Below are 17,900 nucleotides of genomic sequence, written 5' to 3' on the forward strand. Positions count from 1 at the left end.
AAAACTCTGATCATTTATGCCACATTTAACATTTAACTTGATCCTCACAGATCTCAAACTCATCTAATAAGTCATTCATTTAGAGGTTTGTCTTTAGTGTGCCTACACTCTGATAGGCCCTGTCCAGACTGGGTGGAGGACCACATTTCATCTAAGTGTATACATCAGTCAGCTAAGACACCAACACCACTGCCAGGTGAATTGAAAAATATTATTATATACCTGCAAACTTGTGACGCATCTTCTGTCTGGTCTCGTGAGCTCACGTAAGCGGAAAGCGCTGTCCTCCAGTGTGTTAGTCGGCCCCGAACAGTGCTTGAGCGAGCAGTTCGAAAAGATGTGGTCGGCTGGCGTCACGTGGTTCGGAGGAAACATGTGATAGTCTTCAGCCCTCCCGATTGAGTGGTAGTAGTAGCCTTAATGTGGGAGCCCACTAGTGATGGGGAAGAATTGGACACGACTAAATTAGGGATAAAATCGGGGTAAACCCCCACCCCCAAAAAAATTTGAGATAGAAAGATAGAAAGGTATCAGAACACTCAGTGTATCAGAGCCGCGTATGGGGCTTAGCATGCAGAACGTTCACGGTTGTGAACATTCACACCACAGCACACCCCAGAGGTTTTGTGGAGTAATGCCTCAAGGAGACAGAGATATTCTGGTGGCACAAGGGGAACTTACACAGAATTTTTTGCGTGTTATGGCTTATTTAACTGTTGAACAGCTCACTCACTTATTCATCATCTATTAGCCTAACCTGCAGGTCTCTGGACTGTGGGAAGAAAACCTACCCGGAGGAAACCCACCAAGCATGGAGAGAACATGCAAACTCCATGCACACAGAAATGGGAATCAAACCCGAACCCTGGAGGTGCAAGGCAACAGTGCTAATCACCATTGTGCCGCACCATTGGAACAGCATTGACTTTTTTTTTTTTTCAAAAGATTTTCTTCCTAATTTATTCGTGTTTTAATTTAGTAATAACCCCCTCACTAGGGGGCTCCCACTACCAGTCAGGGCCGAAGACTATCACATGTTTTTTTTCGAATCACGTGAGCCAGCCTCCTTCCGCTTGTGTGAACTCACAGACGATTGGCTGTAGAACCGTGATTAATGTAAGAGCACTAGGTACCTCCCATCCCACCCCACCCCTACTGAACAAACTCTAGGCTAGCGATCTCTGGATGATAGGGCGAGCACTTTAGCTCCACACCACTCGGGGGCCCAAAATACAGTCATTCTGCTCTGTGGCTTTTTGCTTAGCTGTTCATGCATCATTTGCTTTAGACCCAAAACCACACAAAAGCGTAAATTGATGCCACTGTTAAGTACAAGCTGTAAACATAAATTTAGTCAATGCGCAGCAGAAGTGCCCTCAGTATGCAGCAATTTAAAAATAAAATCAATTCCCCCAGCAAAATTAACCACAATGCACTGGGCTATAAACTAAACACTGTTATCAAATACCAAGTATATAGTCAATATAGTGTCTAATCTGTATTATATGTAACTATGTAACAATTACATTTAGTACTCGAAAAACGTCCAACAGAAACAAGACCCAAGTTGATTGATTTTACATTGTTAAATAAAATGGTATTGAAAACACCTTTTTTTTTTTTTATTTCACAATAGGCAAAGAGTCGTCACATTTTACTGTTATTGCTATCGATAAATAAGCCACCGAGAGAAACAGCGCACACAGAGAGAACTAAATGTACATATGAGAAGAGACCTTCACCAGCGAGGTCCAGGGTGTTGTCCACACAGGAGATGTGGCCACATCTATTGCAGTACGTGTGTTTAGTGCTGTCTGTAGTGCTGTCTACTTGTGATCGGGTCCTCCGGTTCAGATTTGTATACCTTGTCATTCAAAAGTATATTAATTAACTGAACCAGCGCTCTGTAGCTAAGTAACAGTGACATGTTTCAAGGTTGCGTGTTTGTGTAAGAGACTAAGGTTGGGTAGGCTCAGGCTTTTGAAGCAATTTTACACATATTCTTCTGATTCTTAAGCAAAATTTTGTACCTGTGATTCTTAGTTAGTTCGTTTGATTTCTGACTGAGTTCGGATGAAATAAAACCTTTGTCATGTAGAAATCATAAATGTTAATATACTGTAGAAATGAGTGGTTCAAACCTTCTTTGTGTATCATACCGTATCCACCATTTTTATTACTATTATCTTTTTATTTTCTTTGGTCTCTAGAAATCTCAGGAACACATTTTTGCAGCACATCAGGTCCGTGTGAGTTCTTTGGCTCATTCCACACTTCATGGCTCAGTTCAGCGGCTCATATTATAATACAAGAATGTCTCTTACAGCCCAAAATACACAGCACGCTTGCTTCCCTTTGTACAGAAGAATAAATTCAATATCAAATCTCTTCACCGCAATCAAACCAACTACGCTTGATTTTGCCTGGAGCTGGACTGAGACCCAGTCGGGTCAAATTTGGTCTAAATGCTTTTTTTTTCACACTTACCTAAAAAAACACCACCACCGACGAAAACATACCAGTGATCAATTTTAACCAGTTTTAAATTGCAAACGTGAAAGCACATTAAATGTAGGTTAATGCTTATGTTTGATTTTCATTATTTTTTAACCAAACATGATGCACACAAGGATAGTACTGATGCATTTTATGCAGTCGTTCATGCAAGGTGAGTGTTTATTTTTTAACAAGTCACTATTAGGCACTGTGCACACCTTAGCCTGACACTATAGTTTTGGTCTCTAGTATTGAAATCACAATTGTCATAAAGAGTTGCGGGACGCTGTTCACCAGACAGTTAGGTTTCTGAAGAATGGATAATCTGGACCAGTGGTATGGCTGCTGTTCTTTAAGTGCTGTCTGTTTAAACTGATAAAGAAACGGTTTGAGGGAAGCTGGAACTTCCCTGCTGTTGTCTCTCTCTCTTTTTCTCGCTCGCTTTCACTATCATGCTGTAAAACTCTCTGCTCACACACAGCCTGCTTCCGGATCCTACTCAGGGTGAGGAGGTAGACATGGCATGCAGCCGTATCTCGTGGCTCTGTGGGCTGTGTTATGTGTTATGAGACTGTCTGCTGGAAGCTCGTCTAGCTAGTTAAAGTCGGAGTATTTACACAGAGAGCAGATCACGGCAATCACGGCTTCCAGTAAGTACGTTTCAATACCTTCTCACTTGGTCAAGTGCATACCTAGTATTTCATTCAAATATTTAATTTGTGTTTATAAGTGTCAAGTTGTCTACACATGGGATTTCTCGACTCAAACAATTTCCGTATTTGTGTAGACTGTCCTTTTAACTTCCCTGTCTTTAGTTTCATATCCTTTAGTCCTCCTTTAAACACACTGTCTGGAAAAAAATCCCCTCCGAAACAACCCTGTAAGCAGGAATTGTGTTTTTATACCACATTGTCTTTTTTATTCTCCAGTGAACAATTTGAGTATTATTCTGGCTTGTGGTGAATTACAATTAAAATGGTTTCCACCCCAAAAAAAACCCTAATGAGGATATGATAAAGCAGTGTGATATTTTAGCCATTGTGTGCGTGTTTTTTTTTCTGTGGTGTATAATAAGTGGCTTAGAAACTGAGAGCAGTGTTAGTCATGACTTACTTCCTCCCTCTCTTCCTTAAATATAAATACTAACAGGAAGTTGACAGCTATGTGTACAATACAACCTCATCTACAACATTAAAGCATTGTCCATGTTACTGCCATCTTTGCATCTCTAGACTAAGAAGAATCAGAGACTCTGCGTCATCTGTACCTGCAACTGTAAAGAGACAGACTTAGTAGTGATTAAGACTCACAGACTTAGACTATGATTAGTACAGGTATGGTAAAGCTACTAGATGATTTGATCTTATCATCAGACCATTTACCGTGCAGGAACAGGGCCATGGCACCTACAAAAACATCTGTAGATTTGTTAAACAGAGATTAAAAAAAAATGGAGCAAGTTTGGCTTTATTGATGTTTACTGCTGCTGTTCTTAACCAGATGTCATGACGTCATCTCCTGATTCTTCTTGTGGTTTTTAAGGTTTCCTTCTTTCTCATACCATCTCAGCAAGTTTTTCCTTGCCAATGTCGTTATTGGCTCTATCGTCTCATCTCATCGTCTATATCACTTTATCCTGTGTACAGGTGGGGTAAACCCCGGACAGGGCGCCAATCCATCGCACTTACAGACACTCACACAATCGTTCACAAGCTACAGGCAAATTGGGAACGCCAATTAGACTAAACTGCATGTCTTTGGACTGTGGGAGGAAACCGACGAAAACCCACCAAGCACAGGGAGAACATACAAACACCTGGTCGAGAATCGAGCCCAGAGCCTAGAGGTGCAAGGCAACAGTGCTAACCACAGAGCCACCGTAACGCCATCAGCTTTATCATTAGGGAAAAAGGTATACATTTATTAAAGCTGGTTTCATGTTCTTTATTTAATTCAATTAAATTTTATTTGTATAGCGCTTTTAACAATTGACACTGTCTCAAAGCAGCTTTACACAATCAAAAGAATGTTAAAGTTTTTATGATATGGGAATATGTATGACTCAAAATGATAAGATTGTCCCTGATGAGCATGCAGAGGACGACGGTAACAGAGGCAAGGAAAACTCCCTACTTTAAAGACTGCTTTGTCACAATGTCCATTGAAAAAACAACATTTTATCCAAATACAATAATAATTAAATCAAATCAGTGAATTGTTGACCGAATCATCTGACTTTAACTTTGTTAGAAATATCACAAAAAAGTCTGTTACAGATGAAAATGCTATCTGCTCTCTTCCACATACAAGTGCACATTCAACTTTGCAGTGGCTTTGTCAGCTATAAACTTTGTCAGATATAAACCGTGGGCGAATGCTTTTCTGTTGGGCCCCAGAATAAAAATGTTTTTTTGAGAATGTTGGCACAAAATCACTGACCTGCAAAAGCAACTGTTTTAACCCAAGCAGATACACACACCATAACCAGTTACGTGAGAATACGTGGTATAAAATTGTTATCTTATAAATATTTACTCAAACAGTTATGAGTAAATATAATATTTATATTAGTATTAATAGCAGTGTTTACAGAAGATTCCGATTGTCAGATGTCTCGAGGTTGTGTTTCATAAATAGTCTTTATTATAAGCAGGTCTAGACATTAAGCTTTTTTTAATTTAAGATGTATTACTTACCCTATAGCCAAACTTTTTTTTTCTTTTTTTAAACAATATTTTATTGAAGTGTACAAATAATTCCATATACAATTAGGCTGGAGTCTTAGGAATATCATCCAATTTTCTTCAATTATTTAGAAATGGAATTACTTTTTACCATATTTATATACAGACATACATCCAACCAAATACATACACACACAAAGGAATCATTAACAAATGATTAGGTAAAAAAAATATTTGCACACAACAAACTTTATTAAAAATATAAAAGGATTCCACGTACTTTTAAACTCTGCTGACTTGACTTTAACTATGTACTGTAAGTTTTTCTAGTGTCGTACAAGTTGTCATCTCCCTTTTTTTTTTAGTCAAACTCCCAATTTTTTTTCAAGAAAGGGCTATCCTTCAAAATCAGTAAAAAACTGACTGTTTTGGATTAACAATAATCATTAAATAATAATGATTAAAAAGGTCATGTGGATATTTCCCTAAAATACATTAAAAAGTTTTGCTTGGCAAGGTACCTTTACTCCAATAATTTCCAATATAATAATTTTCGAAACTATTATTTTCCAAAAAAAAATACTTAAAAAAATGAATAAATAAATAAATAAGTAAACTAACTTACTTGGAAAATGTAGGCTTATTAAAAAACAAAAAAAATCATCAGGGATTTGACATACAGTTAAAAGGTAACAAGCACATGACTGGGATAATTCTGGGATGATTAAACATTGTCCCTGGCAAGGAGTTCACGCAAATGAGCCGTTTAATTGTAAACATTAGCTAACATACATCTTGAAAAGCAAGTTGGTAATTACTGTACTTGATGTGGGACGGTAAAGCCGAGTAAACGTGTCTATATTGATTGATAGCGATGAAGCTCATAATACTTTTACTAATTATTGTATAAACTAAATGTCTATTACTGTTTAAAACTTTTAATTATGTTTTTTTTTTTCAGAACATACTATACAAAATATAAACATTTTCAAATATTCAGCATACACAATGTTACACAAATCTAGATGTAGGAATCCATCTTTCTCTTGTGTACCTACTGTTTTCTTTTTTTTCTACTATTTAAAACCATTTTTCCATTAAAACCATCTCGTGTTTCAAGTTCCTGTAACCATGACAACCGTAAGGCTGACCTTCAATCCATAACACACGGAAATAATTCTCCGTTCCGTAACAATGAGTTTGAGCTTCTTCGTTGTTTATTGTGAAGAGTTTATTCACTATGATGTTTTTCCCGACATGGTGAAGACTTATGTGGCTACGACACGCCATGTGCAAACATTTGTGGGACAGATAGCATTATATTTGTTTAAACAGGATGACTTGTACTATAAGGGACAAGTGCCAGACCTGCTTTTACATTTGGTTGAATGATGGCTTAAATCTCAATCGACTGTTTAGAAGTTGCTCCACCGCTTGACGTTGGGCTAAAAACACTTCAAAACACGACTTTTGGCGTTTTGTGACCATTTACTGTACACACAACTGTGTTACCTAAAGCTGCAATACAGTTCCTTTACCGTGTGCATGCAGTTTTTCTTATTGTGTCACGTGTCGAAGCTGCAAACTAACTTTAAACTTGTTTTTTTTTCCCATGTCACTCATCGCTTTATTACCAAGAGATACGATAAGCATGTGTGGGGTCATTAGGGCTTAAAGTTCACATGTCTAATCAAAACTAAACCGAATATTGCTTGCCCAGGGCAGTGGCCAAGTACAACTGTTGATTTCAGGATCAAGTAGGTCTACATTTAATTCAATTCAATTCAATTCAATTTTATTTGTATAGCGCTTTTAGCAATTTTCAATGCCGCAAAGCAGCTTTACACAATCAAAAGAATTATTTAAATTTGTATGAAATGTGAATTTGTATGAATCAAAATGGTCAGTTTGTCCCTGGTGAGCAAGTCGAGGGCGACAGTGGCAAGGAAAAACTCCCTGAGATGGTAATAGGAAGAAACCTTGAGAGGAACCAGACTCAACAGGGAACCCATCCTCATTTGGGTGAAACAGAAAGCAGTAAATGATCTGCATTTATACAGTGTGTTAGGTGGCAGGCAGTTCAGCTATAACAGCTGATGTTAATTGATGTTAATATGGAGTCCAGGTAGTTATTGAAGACCCAGGTAGACTTGTAAGAAGTTCCAGTCCTGAACTATCAAACTGTCAAGTCCCCAGAGAAACAGTTGCCAACACCAGTCAAGGCCAGAACCATCTTCTAGGTAGAGAGAATCATCCCCAGACCAGGCGCATCCCAGAGAGACACACGGGGCATCCATGTGACGAGATCTCCAACCAGAAGTGGGGCACCAGGATGGGTCAGACAGGTCCAGAGGGCAGAGGGAGTCTGGATCACTGGCATAACTGCTATAATATATAAACTATATACAACTATATACTGTTAAAACTCTATCCCAGGGAAATGATAATATTAGAAAATAGTATATATTTAAGCAGTGTCAAGAGGAAGTGCTTATGTATTTAATATCAGGACGGTTATGACGCGGTTGTAGGCACTATGACGCATGCAATGTAAAGTGTAGAATCCATTGTTTTATGGCAAGTAGTGCCCTTGCTCAGGGGTTAATACAGTAAGTCCTCAACTTACGAATCTGTGATGAACTTACTTATGGCAGAAGTAGCTCACGTGCATCGTACAAGAAATAGACACTGCATACCAAGATTTACAGTTATATAAAATATTTTAAGTGTGTAAGTGAATGTATAAAAATGTCCAATGTCTGGTATATTGTATGTATTATCTGTCTGTGTGGTGTTGTGGGAGAAAAAGCTCTGAGACAAAATGGCGTTCGATCAAGTACTCAGTAAACACCATGTAGCGCTGATTTCCTGAGCTCCCTTTAAACGAGGTCAGCTGTAGTAAAAAAGTATAATGCTGAACCAAAACGCCAAACCTGTGTGTTAAGTATTTTTTATGCTTTACATTGTATACAGTATTTGTGAGACCATTATGTCTCCTACAGTTTGACTCGCGGCATGTTAGGCATGTTCCTACGAGGTTCTGCAGGGTGTGTGAGCTTCTTTGAGGCCCAACACAAATTAAACATGTATAATTTTTGGCGCGAAAAGATTGGAAACGTAATCGTTATGCCAAAACTGCAAAAACTCACCTTGAAACCGTACTTACAGCCAGCATGTGAAACCCGCTGACTTCGCTCACGGAACGTAACTTGTAAGTCTGGGACTCACTGTAACTGTTAAAACACCTATGAAAAGTGGTGTTGACTGGTAGTGACTGTTTAAATACATTATTATTATTATCATCAAAAGAGATGCCTGCAATATAGGCACTTATAGATGTAATATTATTTAAAAGTGTAATGTACATGCCTGTATTAAAATTAATATATGGAACATATTTGTTTTAGCCTTGCAAAAAGCAAGTGCTAAGAAATTTGCAACCCACAGGGTGCCATGACGACCAGAGTCTCAATATAGCACAACTACAGCCTTTGGAGGCTGCAATTTATTCTTCCCTTGAGATACACAGTGCATGATGGTTTTGCAGTGCTGCCCAAACTTAAATCTGTACTCTGCCATCAGGGTAAAAGTTTGGCATAAATTGAGCACATCACATTTTTATAGCATCTCATCAACAGATGAAGATCTTACTTGTATTGAATACCAGCCATGCACCGATCTGATGGAAATGTTGCAAGGCGTGGTCGTAGCACCGCAAAATCCAACACAACATACTTGATCAAGCATCTTCAAAAGCATCATGCTGATAAGCATTCCCGAGTTCCTTCAAAAGAAGGACACAACATGACCCAGACGTTAACGTTGGTAGATGCACTGCAAGGACGTCAGAAACCTCCAATTTATCAAGTAAAAATCGGATCGGTATCAGACATCGGCTAAAACACACAGCCCAGGTTTCAGTATTTGACTGAAAAATACTAGATCAGTGCGTCCCTGTTAAATACATTTCCAGCATTATAGACTGTTTCCGTCTGTTCAGCAGATTGCATCCATTAATAAATCTACTGAAAAGATATTAAAAAAGTATTTAAAGAAGTGTTTGTCATAAAAATGTAGACAGTCAGAGACTCAGAGGTTCAGAGAGTGTCAAGGGACATTCATTTTATTATCTGGGTGCCAAGGTAAAAAATAATGATAATAATAAAATAAAAAAAAGTCCATGCATATCTGCCTTGTATTATGAGAGATGAAGAATAGAGATGAGCTGTGCTCCTGACACGAAGGAATGTGGTGTAGTGAAAAGTGTCTTTAGGCAAGGAGTGGCTGTTTTTAGCTTTGACCAAAAAAAAAATCTTACAAATATGTTCAGGATGTATTTATATTTGACGTTGGTTGATACCGTGAAAATACGAGGGGCATTTAAGTCAGACTGTGATCTGTGATGAAATTTGTTCTCATGAAGGCGTAAAATATTCCTCTCAGTAAGGTGATCAGATTTTTAGCGGCAGTAAAACATTTAAATGATGCAAACGTTTTGACTCTAATAACTGGGTTCTGTTATTCTGTACGATCAAAAGTCACAGTTTGACTTGAATACCACTCGACCCTTCACTAGAGTATACTGTAGACTTGAACAACCTCTGAGACTCTTAGTCCCGGGTCTCTAGAGATGCCAGCTGTTACTAGCCGAGTCTGCGTACCTTTTCACCCCACTATCAGACAAATCAATGAGACCAATGAGTACACACTTTCCCCTTCTTTGTTCGCCAGTCTGTTGCTTTATGTAGTAAAGAGCACTTACGCCTCTCCAGAGAATAGCTGTCAGTCCACTTCTCTCACATTACCCTCCCTAAGTGCACTAATGTGTCCTGTGTTCACAATGTGTCGGCTTTTTTAGGATAACTGTAATGTAGTAGCCATGTTGGATCTCTGCAGGAATCACTTTGAAGTTATGAGGCATAGAAAAAATCTTCGGTTGGTATCATTTTGTTTAAGTTCCCCACAATGACACACTGAGGGTGTGTGGGTCCTAGTAATTATGTCACTTATAATAAAGATGTATACATACATACATACAGTTTCTGTTGTACATTCTGTTTCCGTTTTTCTCCTCACACTACTCCCTCCTTGTCCTGTCAGAGGGGAAATGCCTAATTATTAGGGCCCAAGCACTATGACATCAGCCCTATGTTGAGGCCTCTTGCTCTTTTAGGAATTTATTTATTTTTTTATCCCACCATTCTGTGTTTTTTGGGGAACATGCTCAAAAAGTCATGAAAATCGACAGGTTGAAATCTGCTGTCATTAGGATGTCTGAGAGTCTGGGCCTCGGGCGTGACTCAGGGTGCTTGGGCTCGTTCGTCATTGCTTGCAACTATATTTTTCTTTTGTATTTGTCTAAAACACACCTCAATGTTAGTTTCTTTTCTGTGTTTAGAGCCCGAGAGTGTGGATCAGCAGTAAATCAATAGAATCATTATGTTAAGAGGGGGCACCACGAAGGTGGCCCTGCCCAGGACGAGCGCTCCAGAGCGGGGCCGGCTGCCATCCTCCATCGGCCACACAAGCGGCAGCGGCTCCACGATGATGAAGACGTCCCGATCGTCCAGCACCATCGCCTCCGACCTGCGTCTCAGCCGGGTGAGACATTTAAGATACACACATACACACAGAAGTAAAAAACAGAACATCCATTATTGATGAATGTGTAATTGAAAATTCAGTCATAGTCTGAAGACTTACGAAGTGCCAAGGGAGGATGAAAAGGGAGGAAAGAAAAAATTACAGATACAGATAAAAATATAGAAAAGTGTAGAGCCAAGCTTAGCGCCTTTATTGATTTAAAGCAGCGACTTTTATGAATCATGGCGGTAAAAACGAGAACGTCTGACAGGCGTCAGAATAAAGATAGTGCAAGAGTGCAACATGTAGGTGTTTGGGAATCCATGGTGACGTTATAAATTTTGCTTGACGGCTGCTTGCAATCTCAAAGATTAAAAACGGCCACCATTTTTGTTCACCATGACCTTGAGCTGAGACAAGTACAGCTTCATAGCGAGAATTCATTCCATTCCAGTTTGATTTATGTAAAAATTTATACGTAGGTTTGAACTAAGTTCAAATAAATGAGCAAGTTGAATAAAAAACTCACTTTAAAAGAAACCTTGAGACGAACCCAAAACAGAAGAAAAACTTTCGTGAGAAGTAAAAAAAATGTAAGAATTAGTCATGAGGCTGCAAACAGATAACCAGGAAACTGTAATATTAAACATTTATAGCCACACAGCAGAGGTAAGTTTGGTACCCTTGGTGTACATGTATATTTATTACCGTGAGTGTGTGTGTGTGTAGCTGAAGCGGGCGAGCAGTGATGATGCTCTGGCCAAGCCCACTCTGGGACCGGCAGCTCCAGCGTCTCGTCTGAAGAAGACTGTCACTACAGGAGCCATTTCAGAGCTGACAGACAACAGACCGCACAGCCTGATGGGTAGGAAAGAACATTTAGAAAGCTTAAAGTAAACCACCATCCGCATTCAACATTCTAGAAAAAGATATACCACATATACATTACAGTACAGTGAAATTCTATTCCTTGTGAACTCAGCTTGTTAGGAATCTGGGGTCAGAGTGCAGGGTCAGCCATGATACGGCACCAGCAGAGAGGGTTAATACAACAGATGGAAAGTAAAGGCAAAGCCGGGCCCGACTTCAACAACTGAGCCACCCCTGCTCTGTATATATTCACTTACACTATCGCTCAAAAGTAAAAAAATTTCTTTGTTTTTGTTTAGAGATTTATTTTCTACATTCTACAACAACACTGGGGATTTTAAAACTATGAAATAACACATGGAATTAGGTAATTATGTAACAACAACATCAGCAACAGTCAGTCTGTTAGATTTTAAAGACATGGAGGTCAGCTTTTCTGGAAAGAACAGTACTGTCAAGTGCATGTGCTAAACCCATCAAGCACCATGATGAGACTGTCCCTCATAAAGACCATACCAGGAAAAGCAAGACTAAAACTTACCTCTGCTGCAGAGGAGAAGTTCATTTAGAGTTACCAGCCTTAGAAATCACCAATTAACAAACAGCACGTTATGCCGTTATGATGGATTTTACAGATCATGAGGTGGAGATACATCTTAATATCAACTGGTTAAAGGAGACGCCTTCAGCATCGCTTTACAATGTAGAAAGAACTAAAAATCAGGAACGACCACAGAGTAAAAAAAAAAGGATCCCAAACATTTGAGAGATATGATCTCTCAGTATGATAAGCTTCAGTATAGCATAGAGTAAATTAAGGACAAATACTTTATAAAATTAAACCATGAAATAATTTAAACACAACAGAAGCCAAGTGAAAATCCAGTCCCAAATACAGCCAAATATACTGTAGAAGCTAACCTTGTAGTTATCTTTAGCATTCCCTAGAGGTGTAATAATGTCCTCAAATCAAATTTAAACTTTGATTTATGAAACTAGCTTTTCTAGTTCGATTCTCAGAACATTTTGGAACTGAAAATGATGGTAAAATAAATCTATTAAGTTAGAAATTCTCACAAAAATGTGGTTGTATAAACAAAAGTCTCAGAGTCAGGAAAATCTATCGATGGTAGCAGGAACTCAGGCATCATTTTAACTGGAAACTAGAAAAAGCTTTAAAGTTGACTAAAATGCCTAAACTTCAGCACTCTACAATGCAGCTGCACAGATCTGGTGTTTCTTGAAAGTCACTGCAGTGCTATTTTTAACTGTTCTAACATGGTTGTATAATGTTGGTACTGGACCCAGCGCTCTACAGTATGCAGTAGCCCCATGGCTCGCCCAGAATGTGACCTCTGCTGTTCAAACAGTGCAATGACATTAGATTAATCAACATTAAAATGCTCATGTAAAGAATGTGGTTTGTTTTCATAATGCATATCATAAAATCTTTGCATTAATTGTAGAGATGCCCCAGGATTTATTACATTCCTGATGTTTTTAATAGTTTGTTTTAACTGTGAAAGGGACCTTACCCGTGTTTGCCACTAGATGGAGACATCTTTTTGCTTTTGGAGTCATCCTAACTCGCTGCATGAAGCTTGATGTTTTTATTGGATGTCACATTGGACCTGCTGTCCATTAAGCCTGAGTGTGTTTATGTTTTAGTGCGCTCAGTTCAGTCCAATGTGAAAAAAAAAGGACTTGTGTTGAATAATATACTCTCATGGAAACAGAAAGCAGAGGATGTCTTTGATCCATGTGTCCTTTCATTCTGATTAATTAAAGGTGTATGCTTGCAGGTGTGTGTGTGTGCAAGAGACCAAGTGTTGCTATAATTACAGTAATACAGGAGAATATGTTTGTGAGGGGGTTTGGTCCTTATTTATTTCATACAATGTTTCTTACTTTTTTTTTTTTTTCAAAATCTTCATCAGTTAAGCCATTGATGAAAGGACCAGCGACCTTGGATTTCGTTTGTTGATTCGTGTGGGTTACTGTGTTACACCTCTGCGTGTACATTTTCCAGTCATGTGCATGTCTGTGTGATGGAGGACGAAGTTAATTACACAGCAATGACAACTATGTACTTAAAATGTCAGCATTTTCCTCAACGTTCTTCAGGCCGCTCCCCGACAGTCCATGTGCGCCTCTTCTGACTCCTAACACATTATTCGTTTTTTTTCTGAGCTGTAATGATATAGCATAAGAATAATCTCATATTATTTTAGAGAACAAATGCAGGATTTTGCTGTGTATCCAAACACCAAAATCTCTGTAGGGACTAAATACTATAGTCAAGCAGTTTGCACACTCTTAATTATTATTTCTTTTTTAATTTGTTATCAGTGAATTAACTGGTCTTGTTTTATAACATTTGCTTAAAAAAGATTAGACAGATTAAACAGATTTGCTTCTGAGGCCACATAAACAATGTCTAGTTGAAATTAAGACACTTTTATGGTGTAAACACATTTTAGTGTTAAGCCCAGGCTGACAGTTTCTCCGTCACTGTTCCGTGTAAGCAGATGAAGCTTACAGTGACCTGTTGGTAAAGTGTTTTATGTAGATACATTCTACTGTATATCATAAAATAACTACGAGTTCTCTCTGAATTCTCTCTCAAGTTCACCTGTAATAATTACGAGTTTTCTCTGAATTCTCTCAAAAATGCTACCTGTTTTTGTGTTTTTGATCAGTTTTACGTAATACTAAATCAGAATGTATTTTAATGATCTAGGCTTATATAATCAGGGTTGATATTTGTCACACAGTGAGCAACAGAAAGCAGCGTTAGCTTTATACCAGGGTTACTAAGAAACGAAAAATAATACATTCTACTCAAGTTCAAACATGAAGTTTTCTAATCAGATTCTTTTTTGTTTATTAAAAAAGGAATTTTTTTATATCATGAACAGTCAACATTCTTTGTTATTTGTAATAATAATCTTAATTCATTTGTACAAAAGGTCAGTCTTTATAATTGAATCACATGTTCGGACGTCTCTTCAATCGATTGATTTGATGTAATGAATCGTCAGGGTCCATACACACACACACACACACACTCTGGAGTCCTCGAGTGCATGCTATTATGAAAGCTTGTTTATTTCCTCTCCAAGTTTCATCGATTCCTTGTTTTGTTACACTAATGTTTAAAGTAACATGATGATGTTTCAAAAGGTAATGAAACCTGAACTGAAGTGATTTTGTCAGTGTTAATTAGGAGGTAAATTGCGATACATTGATTAATATATATTTTTTTCTAAGTCACCCAGAAGAAAGGTTAAGCTGCATGTAAAGTGCTAAAAAAATGCCCAGGGATGTTTATTAAACCATATTTGGACCATGCGGATTCCATAATCAGCTCTGACAGTCCAGATGATATGTGGACAGGCAGCGCAAACAGTACTGACTCAGTACAGCTGTCAGTCATGCATAAATATCCCTGCTGTTTACTTATGAGATAAATCTGTCTCCTTTCAGCAGCATTTCTAAATATAATCTCTAAATATAGTCTCTTGGAAGTGAAAGGGCTTCATTTTAGCCGGGAAGTGAGCATTCATGATAGTAGGAGATGATTTTGATGATGGTGGGGTAGATCCAGTTCAGTGATAAGCCAGACAACTCCCAGGGCTTCTTTTACTTAAGAAATCACATCCCAGTGTCTTTCCACATGGAGTTTGAACACATTCTTCAACCTAAAGAAAGGTTTTGACTAGTTCATTCACCCCAAGTGGCAAACTGTCAGCCTGTCGATGGTGTGCAGGCAGTGCTGCCATGTACACATGTAGGGTAGACTCAGACAAGAAGCTTTGAGTCGAAAGAAAAATTGCAAGGCAGAAGGGGTGTATCCCCAGTGTTGCATTTTATATTGAGAATTACAATTAACTCACAGTGTCATCTGTGAGTTTATTTCCTCTAAAAGAAACTACAGTAGTGTACACAATATTAGCATGTTGCTTTACCTCGGTATACTAATGTAAGTGTTTGATGTGTGTGTGCACCTCCTCGCTGTACACAGTGTACATATTGTTCACGCAGATTCCTTAAATATACCTTGCTTTGTGTACTGGTGCGCAGTCATGTTGGATCTGATATGGGGTTGTTTTTCTGTATCAGCCCATTAGTGTCACTGAAAGGAATTCTTTATGCCTCAGCATCCCAAGACATTTTGGACAATTTTATGCTCCCAACCTTGCGGGATCAGTTTGGGGACGGCCATTTCCTATTCCAACATTACTGCGCACCAATGCACAAAGCAAGGTCCATAAAGACAAGGATGAGTGAGTTTGGTGTAAAAGAACCTGACTGGTCTGCACAGAGTCCTGATCTCAACAGCTTTGTGATGAATTAGAGCGGAGACTGCGAGCCAGTTGTCCAACATCAGTGTCTGACCTCACAAATGCGCTTCTGGAAGAACGGTCAAAAATTCCCATAAACACACTCCTAAAGCTTGTGGAAAGCCTTTACAGGAGAGTTGAAGCTGTTATAGCTGCAAAGGGGGCGGGGCCAACATCATATTAACCCTATGGATTAAGAATGGGATGTTTCTTAAGTTCACATGCATGTGAAGGTATCTCCGTTTCACATGCTTGCATACAACCAGGCTATAGAAGGGGAGTAGAACACGTTCACAAGAGCGTGCTAGTATGTTGGGATCATTCTCAGGACTATAATTTTAATGTCTGTTGTGTCACAGTGAGCCGTATATCAGAGACCAGGGCTTAGATACCTGTAATAACTTTAGTAACCGGTTGACTTTAGAATGGTGGGATATCGACACTGTCGGGTGCATCGTAATGTAATCGACAGCAGCCGGACTGGAGATTTGCCCGGTGCTGTGTCAGGTCCAGGACAACCGGCTGAAATCATTCGTGTCTGCTCCGTCCGTGTGTTTTAAAACAGATCCTTAAACTTCTTGTAATACTTCCTCGTACACTTGCCAGCTCCTTGGCGCAAGAGTGCTGTGGCAGCACATCTGCTGTCTGATAGATAAGACAGCTGTTTATCTGCCCACTGGCTGAGTTTCTTTTCCAGACCTCATTGCCGCCTTGTGGATCTGAAACACCACAGCGGCGGTCAGCATTACTCATCGTAACACAGTTAAAGCTCCCTGAATATTTTGCAGAATTATCCACATAGATTTCTGAGTGTACAGTAGGTTTCTGAGTGAAGTCTGATTTAGCACAAGGTAATGGGATGTTTTGATCGTCACTCCCAAATGCTATTAGTTACTATTTTTCACATTTATGCTGGCTGTTTTACTCTTTGCTAGAGAGACAAACATCAGAAGGCATTAGACGAAGGCTGGAGATTGTGCCTGCTCCAGTAGGCAGACAAGTAAGACTGAGAAGATGGTTTGGATCTACACATGCTACCCCGCACCCATTCCCCCCCACCCCTCTCTGGCTTCTGCACCTGCTGACTCCCCTGTGCTGAACTAGACTCCAGAATAACTAGGACAACTTTTGTTATACTGACCTTCCAGCAGCCTTACACATGATGTCGTTATATAATTTCTGTTTTCTGTTATCACCCAAATGAGGATGGGTTCCCTGTTGAATCTGGTTCTTCTCAAGATTTCTTCCTATTGCCATCTCAGAGAGTTTTTCCTCGCCACCGTCACCCTCGTCTTGCTCATCAGGGACCGTCTCACAATCTTATTAGTATCTAAACACATTTTTTTTTACTCATACACACTTCTATAAATTTTCTTTTCATTTTGTGAGGCTGAGACAACGACCATTGTTAAAGTGCTATATAAATAAAATTGAATTGAATTGAAGGCATTGGTCAGCTGTTTGAATATGAGAAATCCTCAGGGTGGACAAATGACTTGGACAGGATTCATGCAACTCACAGTAACAGAATGTAAACAAGGTTGCTGCATTTCTAGCTGAGTTACTGGAAAACAAACGTGTCAAAGATTAACGTCAATCCTACAGTACATCCTGAGCTTCAAGTCATAGTATTTCAGAGAAGCAGGGTGTCTCTCTATCTCATAGTGAAAAGAGTGTTTGTCAGTGTTCTGGCACATTGACTAATAAGAAAGATGCCGAGCAGGATGACAGTCTGGTCAGAGTAAGGGATGATGGGAAATCTCATCTCATCTCGGTGGGTCTGGTGAATCTGCAGCACCTCAGTAAGCGAATGCATTAAAAGCTACCAGCGTCTGTTAACCGTGTTGTACTGCATGCGTATGATGCAGAAATCAATGTTGGCGAGCAAGCACATGCTGGAAATGTGTTTACTGATAATACAAAA

The 17,900-nt window shown here is 39.0% G+C and overlaps 1 protein-coding gene across 7 annotated transcripts in view; it reads left to right on the forward strand.

The window, feature by feature from the left end:
- Nucleotides 1-17,900, forward strand: part of specc1 (sperm antigen with calponin homology and coiled-coil domains 1) — a 101,508-nt gene that overhangs the window by 12,487 nt on the left and 71,121 nt on the right. For 4 of the 7 annotated variants that reach the window (XM_053484948.1, XM_053484949.1, XM_053484951.1 and 1 more), the window contains exons 2-3: nt 10,581-10,781; nt 11,493-11,628. In XM_053484948.1, the coding sequence (XP_053340923.1) occupies nt 10,620-10,781; nt 11,493-11,628 (298 nt within the window). In that variant the 5' untranslated portion in view covers nt 10,581-10,619. Of the gene's footprint in view, nt 1-3,001; nt 3,151-4,142; nt 4,409-10,578; nt 10,782-11,492; nt 11,629-17,900 lie in introns of those variants that run through there. The other 3 variants (XM_053484945.1, XM_053484947.1, XM_053484946.1) reach the window with 3 other exon arrangements.

Source organism: Clarias gariepinus, chromosome 24 (genome assembly GCF_024256425.1).
Source record: "Clarias gariepinus isolate MV-2021 ecotype Netherlands chromosome 24, CGAR_prim_01v2, whole genome shotgun sequence".
Taxonomy (NCBI): domain Eukaryota; kingdom Metazoa; phylum Chordata; class Actinopteri; order Siluriformes; family Clariidae; genus Clarias; species Clarias gariepinus.